General features: G+C 44.2%; 1 protein-coding gene and 1 long non-coding RNA gene across 2 annotated transcripts in view; both read right to left on the bottom strand.

Annotated features, from left to right (window-relative positions):
• ZMYND11 (zinc finger MYND-type containing 11) overlaps positions 1-15,786 on the bottom strand; it is a 282,804-nt gene that overhangs the window by 143,322 nt on the left and 123,696 nt on the right. The window contains exon 6 of the mRNA XM_063921925.1: positions 11,554-11,631. Coding sequence (XP_063777995.1) covers positions 11,554-11,631 — 78 coding nt within the window. The remainder of the gene's footprint in view (positions 1-11,553; positions 11,632-15,786) is intronic.
• On the bottom strand, positions 690-3,330 carry LOC134928911 (uncharacterized). Its single transcript, XR_010178123.1, has 3 exons — positions 2,805-3,330; positions 2,223-2,357; positions 690-1,998 (listed from the first exon to the last, which is right to left on the bottom strand). It is a non-coding gene; the product is annotated as an uncharacterized LOC134928911 (long non-coding RNA).

The raw sequence follows: 15,786 nt of genomic DNA, 5'->3' as shown, positions 1-15,786 counted from the left end.
TCTTTAGAGAATTGCACGTGAAATAATCAGATTCACCGGTGGATCTTTAAAATGTATCAATGAGTAATGAATACACTCGTGCATCTGCTAGGTGATCTAGAAAAACGTAAAATGTGTGGGGTCCTGAGGAACGAGTGCTCTAGCTCAATTAGGTGAGCTACAGTATAAATCAATAAAAAAAAAGCTAATAGCAAATTCTTCATTAAAAAATAGCAGCTTTAAAGGAATATAACTTCAAAAGCAGTGTACATATCAGCCTAAGATTTTGAAGTTATCTTCAATCCCAAGGCATCAATTAACATATACCGAATTTCATTACAATCTGAATCTGTCAGTTTGAAAGCCTGTGTTGATTTGGTGTAGAATAACCCAGGAGGAGAATTTCCTGTGGTAATATGGTCTACTTTGTTTGGAAACTACTATGTGGTATTATGATGCTGCACTGTCTACTTTCCTTGTGGTTGGAATAAATAAAATAATTTAACAAAAAATGAAATCATCCAATATAAAGTTGATCATTTGTAAAATATGGTAATTTTATAATAGTTTACTATAAAGAAATGAAAGATAAAACTGTTGTAAATGTTATTTTATTTTTCATGTTTTTTTTTCATTTGAAAAGGAAGCCACATTTGTAAATAAACAGTTTTATACCTAAACTGTTATACAGAACTTTAAAAATGGTAACATTTCAAACAAACCAAACAAATGTCAGCGCATAACATTTTTCTACATCAATAAAATCAATGAACAGTGTCAATAAAATCAATGAACAGTACAAATAAAATATGAACATCACAGATAGTTTGGGCTACTATGAGTGATTGAAGTGCTGGAAGTAGTAGGGAGGGCAGTACGGATGGTGTGATGGTTAGCATTACTACCTCACAGCACTGAGGTCATGGGATCAATTCCCACCATGGCCCTAACTGAGCGGAGTTTGTGTATTCTCCCCAGGGTACTCCGGTTTCCTCCCACAATCCAAAAATATACTGGATGGTTAACTGGGTCCTGACAAAATTAACCCTGGCGTGAGTGTGTGTGTGTGTAAATGTGGCAGGGAATATAAATTGTAGGCTTCACTGGGGCAGGTAATGATGGGAATTGCCAAACATTCTCTGTAAAGCGCTGCAGAATATTTCCAGATGTTTTCGCGCTGGCAGCCACTGGCTGGCACCTAACGGTGCAATTCAATTATTGCCCTGCTTGGGCGCGGTGGCTGCTAGCGCCGGCATTTCAGCTCACACCCTCCGGGGTGTGACCCGTTTGAGCGCTCAAATAGGAGTTTACGTGTTGCGTTAATCAGGTTGGTCAGGTTTAGCTGTTGGTGCAGGTCTCATATGTAAGAGAGTAAAGGTGCATATGTCGGAATAGATGATAAAATGGGTGTCAGGTAATTTGGAAATTATTGCACTATTGGTGGATAATGTGAGGTCAACATAATGGTTTATTACAAGAATGTTCACAGTTAATAGTCAAGTGGTACTTTTCAGAGGTCAATCATGACACGCCTACAGAAAAGAGTAGCTTCCTCATCTCCTGGTACAGCTAACGCAGTCTACTCATTCAGCTCAAATTACGTATCAGATAGAATTTTGATTATCATGGAGGACAGGAGATCAGGATCCACATTTTGGGGTATCTCCTTCTTCTGAGAATTGGCATGAAAGGAATAGAAAATACAGAGGCTTCCATTTCTGTTTTCTTGTTGAGGTTGGATAAGTCTCCTACAGATCCAAAGACAATCATGTCAAATATTTTCCAATGTTCTTTAAGAAACAAAACATTACCTTAACAAGAACAAATCTTGTAAATAGTTAAAAAAATACATAGAGTACTGTCACTTCTCTATAGCTTATTTTCCTGTTAAGGCCGAATACTCCCTGAAAACCAGACAAGGCTTCATTCTTCTGCTAGGCCCCGCTGCTCTGGTTTTCTACTGCTGTAAGGTCTCATTTAAGGATCCTCACTGATTCCAGCAAGTTTTCAGAATGTGATCTATGAAATACAAAATTTTAAAATAATAAAATTAAGAGAAACATTGAGAAAACATAATGCTGGATTTCTTTTAGGTACACTTTCATTTTAGGAATTTTATTGACTTATTATTTATACTTTATGTGCAAACTGTGCATTTAATTATTTTTTTTGCTTTTAGAAATCTGTCATTTAAATCTGTCGTAAAATATATTAAGATACAGTAAAACATCATCCATGCATACCTTTCTATGCATCTGTGGCATCTTGACGTATTCAGGATCCCTTCAAGTCGGCAGGACCCTAAGGACTAACCTCATTTTTACTGAACCACAGGGACTTTGTGCTGAATACTGGTCATTTGTTATTCATTTCTCTTTCTATCCAAACAAATAAAATAATATTAAATAGTATTGTACAATTTTTGTTTTAGGAGTAAACATTGGGTTTCTTTTGCTATCATATTGAAAACTTTTCATATTTTACATTTTCTAGAGTATACCAAACTCTCTTCTCTGATTGGCATGCCACATTCACCTGACCCCAGGTAATGATGCCCTTTAATGGCTCATTCCAACAATGATTTCCTACCATTGCTGTAAAGTACCAAAGGCACCAACCATTGTGAACCATTCGATGCCCATCGGTAAAAAAGGGACATATACAAGGACAAATCTGATCAACCTGGGACTATAACTAGAAATTAGGGACAGTTGGCATATGGAATTAATATGTTAACATTCCCTTGTGGCATCTTACTAAATAATCCCTCTAATTTCCTGCATTGTGCATTTCTACAATATATTTATAAAGAATTGTATTATTACCTTAGGAGTCTTGTCTCCCTTGTGGAGAAATCCCCGCAGTTATGTTCTCCCTTATATTACTGCTAGGCAGGATTGCTTTCTTTTGAGTCAGTAGATGCTAGAGAGGATTATACATTTTAGATGCTCCTCTGCTGTATAAGAAAAGCCATTTTGACCAGCAAAGCTCAGTTCTCATGCAGCTCCTTAATCCCAGCTCAATGTCACCGACACAGGAAGTTGCTCTGTTGTCGAACACATCCTCACAAAAGATTTCTAGGTGGCATTTCCACTGCATTTTAAACACGCATATAGTATATTACTTCAGAACACTGCAGATAACGTCGAAGCGCACGCAAAACTAACACATCAGAAAGTTTGTGTCCAGTCTTAGGTCAAGTTGATGTGTCCAGTCTTAGGAACATTTCATGTAGGTTTTCTTTTTCTCTTTTTGACAGGCCTAAGTTACTTGTGATACCATTGGCGGGATGTAATTAAGGGAATTATTCAGGTTGGTTAGCATACCAAAAAAGTTAACAATTGGGCAAAACCATGTTGCACTGCAGGTGGGGCAGATGTAACATGCAGAGAGATTTAGATTTGAGTGGGTAATTTTGTTTCTGTACAGGGTAAATACTGGATGCTTAATTTCTACACTGCAATTTAGATTTCAGTTTGAAAACACCCCACCCAAATCTAAATCTCTCTGCACATTACATCTGCCCTACCTGAAGTGCAACCTTTCTGGTATGCTAACTTCTAGCCCTAATTTTAACCTTCACCCTAAACCCCCTGCATCTGCAGACTAACTACAATATCTCCCCGCAACTCAACTGTAACTTTCCCCTGCAGCCTATTCCTAACCCACATGTGGACATTGTATACATACCAACATTATGCAGAGACATTTCAACAATCTCGATATACCTGTCGACATTCTGGTGTCAGCATTTAGAATATCAACATGATGACTGCATCCCCCACTTGTGTGATGTTTACGACCTCTTCCAGAGTTTATTTTACTTTACGTCTACAGTTTGCTGAATGTTTTGTTTAGTTTGCGTCAGGGCCGGAAAATAAAATGTTTGTTTATTTTTAAACCAGATAAACAGGTTTTTTTTCATCAATGTTTTAAGGAATACTGTGAAACATCGCTATGTATAAGAAACTTTGATCAACCATGTTTTAATAAACCAAAGTTATTAGGCTGTGATGTGATTTATTTTACATCTTTCAATAAAACCATTTTTTTACTGCTTATTATTCCTGTTACATGTAAATATAAATAGACTAAGAGGGTATTCAATTAAGTGCTGTTTTTTTGACTGGTCGAGAAAACGGCACTAATTCAACACAGGGTATTCAATTGCGGGCGTTTTTGCACATTTTTTAATCCGTTTTTGCCTATGCAATTTCACTTTTTTTCTTGGAATCGGCATGGGCAAAAATTGCGCCAAAAATGGTTGAAAATGTCCGCAAATTCGCCAAAACATGTGTATCTGCATTGAATTCGCTGATACACAAGGTTTTCGCCAGTGCCAGATTTTTCGACAAGTCGATAAAACGGCACGGGCATTGAATAGGTCGGATACGGCACTAGTTGAGTACCTCCCCAATCATATTAAAACAAACAAAGTACACTCACCGAGATAGATGAAATTGAAAATAATAACAAGTTACTGATAAGTATTAGTCCTACTAATTGTTTATAATGAAATAAATCTGAATAGTAATATAAAATTGGCATGGGTAGCAGTTGATTTACAGACGGCACAGTACTGACCATCATAATCCAGACAGCCATTGACCGACAGTCAAAATACCGTCATTCATTATGCCGACATGTTCGAAATGCCGACATAGAATACCGACAACTGAAATGCCGACATGCGGTTTTAAGGAATTTTTGCCCCAAAACAGACTTGTTCATACTTTACTACCCTAGTGGACCTGGAGGGGGAATATAATAGTGTGCCGAGCGCAGCGAGGCACTATGCCCGAAGCATGGTTAGCACAGCGCGCCATGTGAGGGGCCGCGGTACACTTAGATGACATAAAAAAAATCAGAAAAACTCATGTCGGTATTTTGACATGTCGGCATTTTAAATGCCAACATTCTGACTAAGGGGTATATTCAATTACTGTCGGATACATTCCGACATGCATTTGTCGGAATGGATCCGACAAGCCCTATTCAACTGAGTGGCCAAATCCAACGGTCGGATATGAGCCTAATCCGACTGTCGGCCTTGGCTGGAGTCCGTGCTGCTGCTGTCAGCAGCTCCCCGTGTGTGAGATCACAGGGAGCTGCCGGAGGGAGCCGCACTCAGCCATGTAGCCGCCTGTGTAACCGGGGACCGTGTAGCCAGGCAGCGCTGCAGTGTAGCCGCCTGTGTAGCCGGAGAGCAGTGTAGCCGGGCAGCGCTGCTGTGGAGTCGCCTGGGGAGCTGTGTAGCTGGGCAGCACTGCCGTGGAACCGTGGAGGCACCTGGGGAGCCGTGTAGCCAGGGATCGCTGCTGTCGAGTCGCCTGGGGAGCTGTGTAGCGCTGCCGGGAGAGAGGAGCCTGGCCGGGGGGACCCCCATCAGAGAGGAGCCGTGTCTTCCACCGACTGCAGCTCCAACTGCCCCCGCCGGTAAGCACTCTCTCTACCTCCCTCGCCCTGCTCCCCCATCTGATCTTCTCAATCCGACTTTGAGATTGTCGGAAACGGTGCCAAAACCCGTCGTTTCAGACAGATGCACGTGGATATTCCGCTGATCCACGTGTTTTCCGATAAGTCGTGAATTCCTGACTTGTCGGAAAAAACAGCCCCTATTGAATAGGTTGGAACAAGACGGCAGTTTCCGACTCTTAGGGTGCATACACACGGTGAGATTCGGACTTATCCGATTCTCACCGTGCGACAGGGGGCCGGGTCGGCACTTAGCCAGTATCGCAAGCACATAATGAGTGTGCTTGCGATGCTGGCTATGTGCGTGTCAATCCTGACTATCTCTTCTATAGAGATAGCCAGGATTGACTTGCCTGCACAGCCTATTTTTTCTGCCGATGCCGACCGCGCGGGGCCGCGCATCGGCATCGGATCGGGATCGCAAGGTGACTGTCACCTTGCGATCTGCACTATCTTTTCTTCCGATTCTGACTATATAGTCAGAATCGGAAGAAAATATCGTACCGTGTGTACACACCTTTATTGAATATACCCCTATGTCAGCATTTTGAACATGTCGGCATAATGAATGTCGGTATTTTAACCGTGACGGTATTTTGACTGTAGGTTAATGGCTGTCGGCATTGTGTTCATCGGTAAATCATACTGAACCCCACTGGCATTACACAACCTATAAAATAAAAGGCAACGCAGATCCTCAACATCTATGGGAGGAATGCAAGTGTTTTGTATGCTGGCAGCCACTAGATGGCGCCTGACAAACAATTAAAGTGTTGCTCCGTTCAGGTGTGCACAGCTGCCGGCGCTGACATTACTGTTATGTTGTTCCATCATTTTGATAGGCTAGTAACTAGTTTTGAATAAAAATACTAGTTGTTAGTATGATAGGGCTGTTTTTAAGAAGTCCCAGCGCTGTGTCTGTAATCACAGCCTAATAAAAAAAACAAGTTTTTTTTTTTTTTTTAAAGAACATTTGGTTTAAACCAAGGTGGTTTAAAGCAGCCAACCCTGGTTTGTGTGCATAGGTTTATCTGGATTTAATATTAGTGTTCATGTTAGGCTGTTTTAGCAGGGCACAGCACCCTGCAGGAATTTAAAACGCCAAAATGCGCCCTGCCCTCCTGCAAGCGCCTCTTGGAACGGCCTGTCATCTTCTGTCCACAGGCCATAGTATCCGGCGGGTGGGAAGAACTGCAGTGTAGCAATCACCGCCGGTGAATAGATGCCATCATCTATTCACAGTGAGGGAAGAGCTTGAGGGAAGCCCAGCACCTTCGTAAGTGCTGGGCATGCCCGCAGAAGTGAGACACCTCTCCCCCCCATGTCCCCTTTTTTGGTGCACGCAGTGATACAGTGCCCAGATTTCAGTGCCTTGCTCTATCCACATGCTAGCGGGAACACTAAATATAATGCCTGTTGCAAGTAAGCCGACAGGTCCCAACTCCTTTAGTTCTGGGCATCTTTTCTGACGACAGTGTGTTTTAGACGCACCATGAGATTGTGCTGATTAACGACCAAATCTATATATGAAGCACAACAGAACATGGCATGGAAAAAAGCCACGGCCGCTGCATTGTAGCACTTCGAATGCAGATTCAGAGACTCATACACAGATATACAAGTGTTGTATATCAAATTAATCAACACAGTCTCTTGGTGCGGAATATACACATTTGGTTGCATCTAAGAAGCATTTTCAGCAAAAACAAAGACACCCAATGACAGCAGAATGTCAAGAGACCCGGCGTGCCAAGAGGGGCTGTTTGGCGCGACTGCAGCAAAGATGTATGAGGACACATATGTACAAGTGTCATAGGAAGTGTTCTGTGCTCTCTTCCAAGGAGAAAACTATGCATACAGTATTAATTTACTGTCCATCACAAAATGGTGAGTTTATTACTATTACATGTTGGTTACATGCAGGAAATGAAACATGCACCAGTATTTAGCAGCATGTCTTTACATGTCACAATACAGCCTTTTTGCAGGCAATGCAACCACACGTAAAAATCACCTATACACTCCTAAACTTTATCAAAATTAATACAAGTAGGTGATTGACTTCCGGTTCCGGCTCCCATGTGAACGGGTGCCCGGCATGTGAGCTCCGCTGCTACCCCAGCCAACTCAGCCCGCATCGACGCGTCCGCGGCTTTACTCCCGGCGTCACCCGCAGCTAAGGTAAAGCCTCCCTCAGCATATGGAGAAGTTTCTTACCTCTCCCATGCTGGCTAAGCAGCAGAGATCCCGCTCTGAACGGCGGCGCGCTGAATCCAATATGGCCACCGCACAGGACACACCGGAGGGTGCCCTGATGCTGGAAGATAGATCTCAGCCTGCCTCCCCTGACCCTGCAGCTCCTGTCACATATGGTGATGTAGTGAAAGCGATTCAGGTAACAATGGGGACCCTCATAGACGCACATTCTGCTACGCCGACGCAGGTGGCAAATTATATCAAGTCTCAGATCAAATAACTGTCCCAGAGAGTATTAACTACTGAGCAACGTTTGGGGGAAGTGTTTCAAGATGTCGCAGAGTTAAAAACAACTACTGACACATTGCAAAAATCTTATTACCAAGTGATGAATAAATTAGATGACCTGAAGCGTGTGTAGATATGGTAGTTGAGAGGGCCCAACGCTTAGGACCGCCCCAGACGGGTCAGAATGCAAGACCACGCGTGGTGATTTTTTGCTGTTTGAACTTCCTCCATAAGGAGGCTATATGGTCTGCTTCAAGGAGACACCATGCTCTTTCATGGGATGGCGGGGAAATCTGCCTTTTTAAAGATTATTCTGCAGAGGTGTCTCGTGCTCGAAAGGACTTCTCTCAGATTTGCTCTCGCCTGGTTCAGGAGGGCAGGAAGTTTGCACTGCTCTATCCAGCGCGTCTCCGATTATTTGAGGGGGACACCTTTCGAGACTTTACCAATGTAGCTGACGCAGCTGGGTATTTATCGGAAGGAAGGAAGTCGAGGAGCCCACCTTCTCCTAATTCTACACGTTCAGTCTCATGAGCCCTGGGTCTGGTGATACATATAAGACCTATTGGATGGCTTAACTGTTCCGGAAGCGTATAATGCTTGCTATATGTATGATTATTGTGTGCTGGGGATTACTGTCTAATGCTTAACGTCTAGTTCTTACATGCCCAGCACTTCTTATGTGGGCCTTGGGCTCATTCTAGTTAGTTTGGCTGGCAGGATGAGGGGATTCTCATTTCTTTTTTGACTACCTTTATTGGCTGGGGTGTGCTAGGGGTAAGCACGCCATGCTTGTCGTTATGACCATGCGTTTGTTTATGGATGTAAGTCCTTATTTCTCGGATGGAAGAGGTGCTTTGATGCCTCGGGTCCTACTATGTTCTTTTCTCTATATGTTACCGCCCCTTTTGTGTCATGTCCTGTCTCCCCTGTCTGTTTGCTCATATGTCACGGTGGATAGGGATGTAGCGGCTGGACCGCTACCTCTTCTATGTGCTCATCATTTCTTATATGTAATAAATGGTGGCAAACTGCTCTAATCAAGCTGGTAACAATCCTCAGGTGCTGCGGGAGGGGGTTACTCTAGACAAGAAAAACAAAAGGGATTTTTCCCCCGCACTCTGCTGGCTGTTAGTAAGAAGAACTATATACTATGTAATAATAGAAAATGTAGAGCTCTTCGTTACATATGTTTTGCAAAAGATATGATAAGCCTCCAGGCCACTTCACGGCTGCTCTATTAATGGAGGTCCCTAACTAAGCATAAGTCCAGGGCTTGGACCCCACAAAGTCGGCTCAGGCCCGACCACCCTAGGGCAGCACACCATTGAAATACTAAACCTTGGGGTAGCACGCCATATTATTTATTTAGCACTTATGTAACACTTCTATTTTTTCACTAATATTACTCTTTTGAGTATTTTATTAACACCCTTATTTCTGTAGCACTTTCTAACCCATAGCTTATGCTTCTTTCTTAACACATATTAACACTTTAGTCTTCAGCAGAGCAGTACTATTTCGTTATGTCACTGATTGGTTCTGGAAGCGCTCATGCTTTACCAATTATTCATTGGAAGAGGAGTTGTTCGCCCTAGTGCTCTCCTTCACACCCCAAAAAATAAATTACCGGAATCACTTAGAACTAATATTATACTTTTAGACACTTATGGAGCCTGGCAATACTCGAATTCTAAATTACATAGGGATCCGAGTTCTTCTCGTTTCACCACGTTTTGGGGCAACCCATGCTTCAGTCCTGGTTTGGAGAATGCCACCGTCAAATTGTGGAAAGAGATGGCCATTTCATCTACTAAAAAATGTGTCTGACCCAGGTGGACAGCATTTGTTATCCTTTGAGGAACTGAAAAACAGATTTGGCATATCTAATTCCAATTTCTATATGTACTTACAAGCCCAACATTTTATTACTACCATGGTTCCCCCTATGTCCTCACAGGAACTCCCGGACCCGATATCTAACCTGCTCACTCTTACGAATGCTTCAACCTATAGTGTGTCATATTACTATGATCATATACGGGTAATGCAGAGGGAAAAATTATGGAACCGTACGTTTTCCAAGTGGGTGGGCGATATCGCGAGCTGTCCGGATCAGGCCACCATATTGAAATCATGCCAGCTTACATTTAAATAATTGCACTCAGCCCAACTTCAGGAAGAGTATTTCAAAATCCTGCATGAGGCTTACATAGCTCCAGCCCAGAGAGTGTATATGGTCCCGGATGGGACTAGTGAATATTTGAAATGCCACGCATTGCAGGCCTCATTTTTTCATTGTTTTTGGATATGTGGGAAAATTGCTAGGTTTTGGAACAAAGTTATTGACTATGTCAACCAGATCTTCTCTTCACGGATTACTAAGGACTCCATAGCTTGTTTATGTTACTTTTTTGAGAGTTGGTCCCTGGGCCCAGATAGGAGGCGAGTTATACCCATTCTCACGGTCATCCTCACGGTGGCTAACAAAGTTATTTTTAATCATTGGACGAAACGATTATCTCCCTCATTGGGTGAATAAAAAAATGTACTCCTACGCGTTCTCTACTTTGAACGCCAAGCCACCTTGCCAGACATTGAGAGGGGTGTGGCTCGTTTCTACTCAAAATGGGAGCTCTATATCAACAGTTTAGATGCTGATACGCAGGTTCATATTGAGAAGCTTTTTGAAAATACTTCTTGGGTTCTATATAAACGCTTAGATGCTATTTGAATGTTATCTTTATGCTTTGATGATATGATGGTCATGAGCTCATGGATTTCATATACCATGTATGCCTCACGCGACTAAGGAGCGAAATGTCTTGATTTGTCTCCCCCCTCCTTCATGTGTTACCCTTTTTATTTTCTGATTCTCGTTCTTGCTATTTTTCTGCTAATATTGTGTCTGTTCATTATATTTAACAATGTACTTGATACGTTATAATGTACATAGTAACCCTGAATATCAGATATGTGCAGTTATATATTTCTGTTTTGTACGTCCTCGAGAGGGGATATATGTTTGGGTTACTATTGTATGTAACTTTATACTTTTTGAAACTAATAAAATAGTTTTACAAAAACAAACAAAAAACAAGTAGGTGATTACCCAACATGACCAAGGTTTGGATTTTCCCAATGTAATATTACATTTCCACATATCCCTACAGTTCATTAATACCACAAAACAACCAATTTCAGACTTACCTTTCTGCTTCTATAGTCTAATTTATTTTTTGTCTGTCAATATTGTTTTGGCTAAATAGTATTATTTGTTTTAATATGAGACATTATCCTTTTTAGGGGGTTTACTGTAATCTTTATAAGACTTAGCCTCACTTGTCATTAATTAGCAAAATTAGCTTATACAGCGAAGCAGCTCACCTACTCAAACTGCTTCATTTTGCATACAATAAACTGACTACCACCAGAAGCAGCTGCAAGCCAGCTGTCAGAAAGCAACAAGCAGCAGTGATGCATTCATTACTAATAGCATTGGATAAAGGTAAATATTACATGCACACGAGAAAAGGGACAGTGCCAGCAAGAGATGATTACCATGAGCTTGAGACGACACTGTTGAAATCAGCTTACTCTAGAAGTAAAACCTACCCTCTCCTTCATACGGGACACAATGAATCGCAGGTATTTACCCATCTCCTGCTTGTTTGTGTTTTTCTTTTTCATACTCTATGGGGGAAAAAGAAAAAAAGAAACAAAAAACAAAAACAAAACAGATTACTGATCCCTTTTACATTATAATTTAAAGAGTATACAGCAACAATATAAAATAAAATATAAAACAGTCAGATTAGACACCGAGGTGATTCTAGAGGATGAGAATAACGAGATTTATGGTAAGAACTTACCGTTGTTAAATCTCTTTCTGCGAGGCACACTGGGCTCCACAAGGATTAACATCGGGGTGTAGAGTAGGATCTTGATCCGAGGCACCAACAGGCTCAAAGCTTTGATTGTTCCCAAGATGCATAGCGCCGCCTCCTCTATAACCCTGCCTCTGTGCACAGGAGCTCAGTTACGTAAACCAGCCCAATGCAGTAGCAGGTACCAGAGACGGACAAACACGAGTAGCCACACAGACCACACACTCACCAGAGGGGAGGGTGTCAGCGGCTAATGCCATACCAACCCAAAGAAGCTAAGTGCGTCAGGGCGCCTTGTGGAGCTCAGTCTACCTCGCAGAAAGAGATTTAACAACGGTAAGTTCTTACCATAAATCTCGTTTTCTGCTGCGGGGTACACTGGGCTCCACAAGGATTAACATCGGGGATGTCCTAAAGCAGTTCCTTATGGTAGGGGACGCACTGTAGCGGGCACAAGAACCCGGCGTCCAAAGGAAGCATCCTGGGAGGCGGAAGTATCGAAGGCATAGAACCTTATGAACGTGTTCACTGAAGACCACATAGCCGCCTTGCACAATTGTTCAAGGGTCGCACCACGGCGGGCCGCCCAAGAAGGTCCTACAGACCGAGTAGAATAGGCTTTAATGGTAGCAGGAGCTGGAAGGCCAGTCTGTATGTAAGCATGTGCAATCACCATTCTAATCCACTTGGCCAAGGTCTGCTTGTGAGCAGGCCAGCCACGTTTGTGAAAACCAAACAGTACAAAAAGAGAATCAGATTTCCTAATGGAGGAGGTTCTCTTCACATAGACACGGAGAGCCCGTACCACATCCAAAGACCGCTCTTTAGATGACAACTCAGGAGAATTAAAGGCCGGAACCACAATCCCCTGGTTAAGTTGGAAGGGAAACACCACCTTAGGTAAATAACCCAGACGCGTTCTAAGAACTGCCCGGTCACGGTGAAAAATCAGATAGGTACCTTATCCTGTAAGTCCCCCTAAGTCATAGACCCTTCTAGCTGAAGAGATAGCCAGTAAAAACAAAACCTTAAAAGGGAAAGCTACTTAAGGTCCGCAGACACAAGAGGTTCAAACGGAGACTTGCAAGGCCTCCAGAACCACCGACAGATCCCAAGGGGCAACAGGTGGTACATAAGGAGGTTGAATCCGCAACACACCCTGAGTGAATGTATGAACATCAGGTAGGGCAGCAATCTTTCTCTGAAACCAAACCGACAAGGCAGAAATGTGAACCATGAGGGAGGCCAGACAAAGGCCTAAATCCAGGCCCTGTTGTAGGAAGGCCAACAGCTTGGCCATACTAAACTTGAAAACGTCATGATTATGAGACGCACACCAAGTAAAGTAAGCATTCCAGACCCTATAGTAAATCCGAGCAGAAGCCGGCTTACGGGCCTTCAACATAGTTTGAACGACCGCCTCAGAAAAACTCTTGGCCCTCAAGACGGAAGCTTCAAGAGCCACGCCGTCAAAGCCAGACGGGCCAAGTCCTGGTAAACACAAGGTCCCTGAACGAGGAGGTCTGGTCGTTGCGGTAGTAGAAGGGGACGATCCAACGAGAGGCCCTGTAGATCGGAGAACCAGTGCCACCTAGGCCACGCTGGAGCTACCAGAAGCAGGTTTCCTCCTTCTTGCTTGAACTTCCGTATTACTCTGGGCAGGAGTGACACCAGAGGGAACACATACGGCAGCCGAAAGTTCCATGGAATTGCCAGAGCGTCCACGAACGCTGCTCGAGGATCCCTTGTCCTTGCTTCAAAGACCGGAACCTTGTGATTGTGTCAGGTCCACATCTGGAAGGCCCCACTCATCCACGAGAAGTTGAAACACCTCTGGATGGAGGCTCCATTCTCCGGCGTGTACGTCCTGATGACTGAGAAAGTCCGCTTCCCAGTTTAGGACGCCCGGAATGAACACTGCGGATATGGCTGGCAGATGGCGTTCTGCCCACTGAAGAATCCTTGATACTTCCCTCATTGCCATGCAGCTTCGAGTGCCGCCTTGATGATTGATGTATGCCACCATGGTGGCGTTGTCCAATTGTACTTGAACATGTCTGTTCTGTATCAAATGCTGGGCCATTGTCAATGCATTGAACACTACCCGCAGTTCCAGAATATTTATCGGGAGTAGAGACTGCTCCTCTGTCCACCGACCCTGAAGGAAGTGTTGTACCAACACCGCGCCCCAACCTCTCAGACTGGCATCCCTCATCAGCAGGACTCAGTTGGATATCCAGAAGGGATGGCCCCTGCTCAATCGATGGTCCTGAAGTCACCAACTCAGTGACAGGGGGACCTCCGGAGACAAGGTGATCATGTGAGATGTGATCCGGTGAGGCAGGCTGTCCCACTTGGTCAGAATCAACTTCTGCAGAGGGCGAGAATGGAATTGAGCATACTCTACCATGTCGAAAGCCGACACCATGAGACCTAGCACTTGCATTGCCGAATGAATCAACACTTGCGGACGAGATAGGAAGCACTGAATCCTGTCCTGAAGTTTCAGGACCTTCTCCTGAGACAAGAACAACCGCTGGTTGTGAGTGTCCAATAACTCACCCAGGTGTACCATGCTCCGAGCAGGAACAAGGGATGATTTCTTCCAGTTGACAAGCCACCCGTGGGCTGTCATGACCTGGATAGTCAGATCTAGATGACTGGAGTTTTTCGGGGGAATTTGCCAGGATCAACAAATCGTCTAGGTACGGTAGGATCCTGACCCCTTGACGGCGGAGTGTAGCCGCCATGAACGCCATTACTTTGGTAAAAACTCGAGGAGCCGTTGTCAAACCAAAGGGTAACGCCCAAAACTGGTAATGAAGGTTGCCCACCGCAAACTTCAGGTACTGCTGATGAGACACTGCAATAGGAATATGCAGGTAGGCATCCTGTATGTCCAGGGAGACCATATAGTCCCCAGGCTCCAAGGCCAGAACAATAGAGCGTAGAGTTTCCTATACGAAACTTGGAGACCCTCACATACTTGTTTAAGGACTTGATATTGAGAATGGGTCGCGAGGACCCGTTCGGTTTAGGGACTAGAAACAGCGGTGAATAGAACCCTTTGCCTCGCTGAGCAAGAGGCACCCGTGCTACCACTCCCGTGGTCAGGAGGGAATGTACCACCGAATGAAGAGTGGTTGTCTTCATCGGGTCCAAAGGGACATCTGTCAGGCAAAATCGATGAGGGGGACGGTTCTTGAAGGGTACGGCGTAACCTCGAGTGACGACTTCCCTTACCCAGGTATCTGAAGTGGTCTTCAACCATTCCTGGACAAAACCTAGAAGTCGGCCCCCCACCCTGGGATCCCCCAGAGGGAGACCCGCCCTGTCATGCGGCAGGCTTGTCAATTTTGGAAGCAGGCTGACGGGCAGCCCAGGCCCGCTTCGGTCTGGGCTTGGCAGGTTTTGGAAGCACGAGCTTGCCTCGGGTACGCCTGACCTTTTGCTTTACCTGGAGGATGAAAGGGCCGAGGGAAAGTACTTTTAGCCTTCTGCGCGGAAGGAGCCGTACTTTGTAGGCAAGCTGTTTTAGCAGTAGCCAGATCAGCCACAATCTTGATTAGGTCTTCGCCAAAAAGAATGTCTCCTTTAAAAGGAAGCACCTCCAGGGTTTTCTTAGAATCCATATCCGACCAGGATCTCAACCAAAGGATACGGCGAGCCAAGATGGACATAGTGGCAGCCTTGACCGCCAGCACCCCGGCATTGGAAGCCGCCTCCTTAAGGTAAGGAGAAGCCGTGGCAATATATGAGAGACATTGTCTAGCATGATCAGAAGTGTTGGAAGGCAGCTCCGCCTCCAGCTCCTGAACCCATGCTTCAACAGCTTCAGCAGCCCAAGTTGCTGAAATGGTTGTTCTATGCACAGCCCCCGTTAGGGTGTAAATCGCATTCAAACAACCCTCCACATGCATATCCGTCGGTTCCTTCAGAGAGGTGACGGTAGTTACTGGCA

The sequence above is a fragment of the Pseudophryne corroboree genome, chromosome 5 (assembly GCF_028390025.1).
Source record: "Pseudophryne corroboree isolate aPseCor3 chromosome 5, aPseCor3.hap2, whole genome shotgun sequence".
In the NCBI taxonomy this organism is placed as follows: domain Eukaryota; kingdom Metazoa; phylum Chordata; class Amphibia; order Anura; family Myobatrachidae; genus Pseudophryne; species Pseudophryne corroboree.
Note: the sequence above shows the minus strand (reverse complement) of the source record. Positions and strands in the feature narration are given on the sequence as shown.